The following is a 6,000-nucleotide window of genomic DNA, read 5'->3' as shown; positions in this document are numbered from 1 at the left end:
GAAGATGCACTGACAACATTTGGAATAACTGTATTATCAGTGTATGAACGTGTGTGTCAATGGGTGGATGACTGAATGTGTAAAGGGCTTTGGGGTCCTTAGGGACTAAGTAAAGCGCTATACAAATACACGCCATTTATCTTTTTTTTTTTTTTTTTATGAAACTTTGAGTTTACTTTGGAAATATTGACCGGAAATCGTTTCGTCCTATTTACTGTTTGATTTTCGAAGGGAATCGAACCGACATAATTTTGTTTATATCGCAGTTACATCCGTTTTCGCTGGGTTAGTTGCAATATTTTCAAAAACCGAAATCAGATCTGTCCACAAACAAGCTCTGATTTTGCCGGAAGTCATTTTCATTCCGTGTAACTTGACCCGTGGCTCGTTCTCCTCCCTGTTGCTATGGTAACAGGGCTCGCCCAGGTGGAGCCACTGGCTGGCGTTTTGTTGGTCACGTGGGGGTCTGAGGAACAGTAGAGAAAGTGGTAGCTACATTCCCATTAACCGCAAATTCATGGAAACAAGCAGCTGCACTGTGATTTCTCCTCGACGAACGATCAGATGAAATTACATCAGTTTTTTCTTCCGTGGGGCAAAGTGCTTTAACGAAGACTGCTTTTAAGTCACAGCGCTCAGCAGTGATTAAGAAAAGAAATGCGGCTGTTTACAGACATTATTTGGTGGAAAACAGGTTTACTCACTGTGACATTTCGCGATTTTTCCCTCTGCTGTATTATCTTGTCTTGAGGTGGCTGTCTTTTAGACACGGTGTTCCGTTGTCTCCGCATCCTCTAGCATGAACTTGTAGCGTTGACGCCAGTATAAAAGCTACCTGCGAGGACGTGGGCAGTCCGCCATGAAAATGATGCATCATGGAATGTGAGCGTCTAAACTTTAAGCAACAATTCCACGCCGCGGAGAGTAAAAACATGGAGGTGAGGCAATAACCGACTGAGGCTGATGAAAAAGAGCCTCCCTCAGCTCGTTTTTGTGTGTGTGTGTGAATGTTTGACTCTGCTGGTCGTGGCCGACACACGCACCCAAAGGACCTGCACGGGGACGGGACGTCAGTGTGTGTGGTGATGCTTCTTCTCTATTTTTTTTCTGGTGTCAGTTTTGGTTTCTCCAGCAAGGTCTGCGCTATTCCGCAATGGCTCGATTTGAAGACGAACTGTCCGGCCGCTATGGAGGCGGCTGCCCCGCGGCCCCTGCCAGGGGGGGCAGCCGGCAGCCGGGGCCTCCGGGTGGCCAGAGGATGTACAAGCAGACGATGGCCCAGAGAGCCAGGACCATGGCCATTTACAACCCAATTCCAGTCAAACAGAACTGCCTCACCGTCAACCGCTCTTTGTTCATCTTCAGCGAGGATAATGTAATACGGAAATATGCCAAAAAGATCACCGAATGGCCATATCCTTACAACCCAGTAAACCCCCAGATAAGCCGCTCTGTCCTGTATAAAACCCGCATGCCTGACGCCGAACTCCCAGGAAATTTTAAGGGGCCTTATTTAGAGGCAGAAGAAGCCGGCATCTAGAATACTGTTTATTAATTAGTATAAATATATGTTAAGAAAGCAACAATACGTTCAGCTAAAATGTAAAACTTGCACAGCTGGCTCTCTGGTTGTTTCCAGTGTTGGTCACAAGTCCCATGCTGCTAAATGCTGTAGTCATGAGGTTTTTTTTTTTTTTTTTTATAATATAGCACATCTAGGTAAGAGCTGAAGTTTATGTGTGATGATATGACTATATGGGCTTCTCGGTAGATCCTTTTCTTGTCTTCTGGTGAATGCTGTGCTCTGCAGATGGTGCTGTCCAGGGAACTGAACTTCAGCAATCTGCAGGCTTTCCTCAGCAGTGAGGCGGTGGCACGCTGCATGGGTGTGACACAAAACAAACAAGCGCTGAAATGCAGCAGGTTTCAGGTTATAAAGCAGCTCATGTCTGTTTGGTAGATGTTGTGCACAGTGAGTGAATGCCACCTGCTGAGCTTTGTATGCTGACCAAAATCATTTCTTACTGGTGTGCATTTAGATTTTTTCTGAGGAAAAGTCCCTGGAAAGACACCTGTATATGTGCATGAGTGTTCATGCAATTAACTCACATTTAGTTGTGGAATAGTATCCATTGCGTAAGTCACTGGTTGGTTAACCTCTGGCATGATAAAAGTTTTCTTTTATCATTTTTAATGTCGCAGTGCATTAGTGAGCCATTTATCCTGGTGCGCTGCAGGAGGATTTACTGTGGTTCGAAGCAGTTGGAGGCCTGGTGGCTGGAATCCATCGGTCTCCTCCCTCTCCTGAGGATCCTCTCCTACTGGCCGAGCTGTATCGTCCGTGAGGGGTACACTAATAACACGACGGCAGTGCAATGTAGGGAGCGAGATACCCAAATGAGCGGTACAAATCTGCATTTAATTTCTTTTAAAAAGCAGACGTTAAATTAAACACTGAAGAACTGCTGCATATCACCAGATATGCATCACCAAGCTCCCACCACACTGGAGACTTAGAATGGTGATCACTTTGGGTTGTCTTGCTTTTGCAAAAATCAGGGAGTGTATTAGAAGATAGATATAGCTCTCTAGTAAGGTGCTAGTAAAATAGTACGACTATATTGAAGGGGCACGTCGTGAAAATATTTAGTTTACTGTACTGTATTTTTCTGTGGGTGTAGATGGAGAAAGTAACCATCTATACACACAATTATAATCAGGAGTTGTCATCCTTGATTTTTAGTGTACAAATTTGACTGGAAGTGTTTGTTATAAGTGACCAAGTTGAGGTCTGCAGATCATGAAAAGGTTTTCCTCAACTCGTGTAAGAACAAAGCTGGAAAGATTAGTTTTGTAATGTAAAAGGTTACATTGTTAAATTGTAATAAGTAATGCAATTAAATTTAAATGAAAGGAGTACAACTTATTTCAGTTAGTTTGGTACAGGAATTGCAGTGCTAGGTGTTTGGCAGATGGGAGGTAGTGCATATTCAAACTATTAAAAAAACCCCACACAGTTCAAAAGAATGCTCTAAAAATATGACAAAAATGGCATTTATAACAAACAATGTAACAAAGGTTATATTTCAAATGTAATCCACATACACTGCAAGCTTTTTATCAACATCACATTTTTACTCTGTAGTTTTTAAAACAAATTTTCCCAGTATCTGACTACAGTTACATTTATTTTATGAGTTCATTATAGAACTCTGTTGTATTAGAACTGTTATATATAATGGAATAAAAATTTCCATTACCGTTTCATTGACTTTGTTTGCAGTACAAATGTAAACATGAAAAAAACAGATATCAAAATTTGAGCCCATAATACCAAATGACTGAACCCAGTCTAGATACAGGGACGCAATTTTGCCCTTTATTCTTCTGATTATACTTACATTATTTGTGTCATTTTATTATGGAGTGCTTCCTGCATAAAGGAGTTTCTGTGCTTCCTCTTCTCCCTAAAGCAGCGTTAGCTTCCCATTTCCAATATTGTGATAGCAGCAGCAAGAGGGAAAGGGAACATTTACAAGATGGTAGTGCTGCCAAAAACACAGTAAGCTGAGCTGGAGTTGGGAGACTTAAGCAAGTTAAGATTTTCAATGGAAGTAGATATATTGGATGTTGAATATGAAGCTGCTAGGCAGCAGGGAAAGAGAGAGACCACAGAGAAGCTTTATGCATATATTGAAGGAAGACATGGTGTAACACAGGAGAATGCTAGTTGTTGGAAGAGATGGAGGCAGATGATCTGCTGTGGCAATATTACCAGTTAACATAAAAGGATAGCTTTGGTTGACCTATGAAGTGATAGCAAAAATGCCGGTGTGTCAGCATTGCTCCGCCCAGATGATTGAAACAGAGCTAGGAACTGAACTTGGAACTTAAAAAAAGTGTTGTGTTAGGAAATAATAAACAAACAAAACACACTGATTGCTGTACTGAGTCAGTCCTTGAATATATTTCTGCCACAAACTCACCCATCATCTACCCAGTTCTCTTCATTCTTACTATAAAACCCTGATGGATAGGGACATTAGTTCATGAACTATTTCTTCTTCCTTAATACATCATTTCCAAGTTGACACTTAGTAGCTGTTTTACCTGCTCTGTTGTCTAACCTTCCATTGATTTCTCTTGGTATGACAGAAAGATGATGACAAGCAGGCTAAAAGCTTTATCACTGATGGATGAGGTAGCCACAAAAAATAACTGCTATGAAATTTAATTGTAGCTTCAAGTGCATGCACTCTGTTTCTTTGAATCTTCTCCAGTATTCCTCTCCAGCCAATCTGATACATAACCTAGCACAATCATTTCAACAGAAAGAGATGTCTGGTGCCAGTGCCAAAACTTTCTATTCATGCATAATGCTGTTACCTACCAATGTAAAGGGGGGAATGGCTTTGTGTCAACTTTCGTCAGGTTTCTATGTCTTGATTTAATGTTTGCTAGTTTTCACAAGACTTCCTTAACACTGTCACTCCATTTGAGTACATGATCTTGGCTACTATTATAGCAAACTGCATTGTGCTGGCCTTGGAACAACACCTACCGGCCTCAGACAAAACCCCAATGTCAGAGCGTTTGGTAAGTAAAAAAGCTGGTTGATTCTTTTATTGTGTTACACAATAGAAACAGCAGTTTGTAAATGCAAACACTGTGAGGATTAGCATTGTTATTTTTAACAGATGTTTTTCTTTTGTCTGGAATGCATGCATGCATGTCTCTCTGTAAGTAAATAGTTTCTATTCTGCAAACTCTGCTTCCAAAAAGTTTCTGATTTCATTCTTTCCTCTTTTACCTAACTGTGTGCTCATGGGTTTGACCATTTCAAGTAGTATCAAGTATCTAAACTGAAAAGATGTGAAGATACCAGTTTTCCCCTCAGCATGTGTCCTTCCTCCTGAGCGCTGCAGGTTGTGTAGATCCATGCAGAGCTGCCTTTGATCCCCATTGTGTCATTACCACAGGCTACCCCTGCTCCATCTTCCTCCCACCGAACTCTCTTGTCAAGTCTTTCTATTAAAGAGGGAAATAGTGGGAGTTACAATGGCAGGGCTGCTTTAGAAATTAAATACCACATACCATAGATTTCATAAAATGTCTGTGTTTGCCAAGCAAAGTTATGGAGTTGTGACAAGGGCTACAATTTAAGATTATTGCTTTGGGATTGTGTAGTGTCAAAAAAACGAATAAAAATTAAAAAGCCAAACTGAAAGCTCCCTGCTGTGATAAGGAAGCGGTTGAAAGTAGGTATCAATAGGGCTGTTCGATATAACAATATATATTGGATGACGATATAAAAATGTCTATCGTTTCATTTTACGCTATCGTTTGTTTCGTAGTGTCGCAAAATAAGCAATATTTTTTCATCGTTTTGATGGTCACTGCAGTGGCTATATTCATTTCTTAAAGTTCTCTCTTTCTCTTATATTTTATATAACCACACTACGGACGGACAAGCGCCTGTTTTTATGTGTTGTCGTTAGCAACAACGATGGTAATAGCATCGCGTGTCCGCTTGTTTATGTTCCACAAACCTTTCACAATAAAGCTCAAGATCCTGTTGAGACTTTTCAAAATAAACTGAATCACGTGAAAGAGCAGATTATTTACGGATGAGAAGTAAAGAAGAGCCGCCAGGTGCTAAAAAATAAACCTTAGACTCAAACGTTAGAACAGGCTTTTCCCCGCAGCACGCCGTGTAATAAATACTCACAAAGAAAACGGTGTCTAAATGTCTAAAAATGTATAGTTTCATGCATCGGTTAAAACACTCGACTCCAGCTACAGGACGCCCAGCTGGAAACACTTCCACTTCCAGCAAAGATTCACAGAATTTACAGAAAATGTTACATTTTTGTGATTTATATCGTTATCGGGACGATAGAATTGTTATATTGGGATATGAGATTTTGGTCATATCGCACAGCCCTAGGTATCAATACAGAAGGGGGAATAATTATTTGATCCCCTGCTGAATTGGTAAGT

At 40.7% G+C, this 6,000-nt stretch overlaps 1 protein-coding gene across 1 annotated transcript in view; it reads left to right on the top strand.

Annotated features, from left to right (window-relative positions):
• Window positions 1-454: 454 nt before the first annotated feature.
• LOC308404397 (voltage-dependent N-type calcium channel subunit alpha-1B-like) overlaps window positions 455-6,000 on the top strand; it is a 341,704-nt gene continuing 336,158 nt past the window's right edge. The window contains exons 1-2 of the mRNA XM_080894424.1: window positions 455-1,413; window positions 4,491-4,596. Coding sequence (XP_080750550.1) covers window positions 1,154-1,413; window positions 4,491-4,596 — 366 coding nt within the window. The 5' untranslated portion in view covers window positions 455-1,153. The remainder of the gene's footprint in view (window positions 1,414-4,490; window positions 4,597-6,000) is intronic.

This window comes from Rhamphochromis sp. 'chilingali' (genome assembly GCF_963969265.1).
Source record: "Rhamphochromis sp. 'chilingali' genome assembly, chromosome: 10".
Lineage (NCBI taxonomy): Eukaryota > Metazoa > Chordata > Actinopteri > Cichliformes > Cichlidae > Rhamphochromis > Rhamphochromis sp. 'chilingali'.
This window is presented reverse-complemented; position numbering and strand designations above follow the sequence as displayed.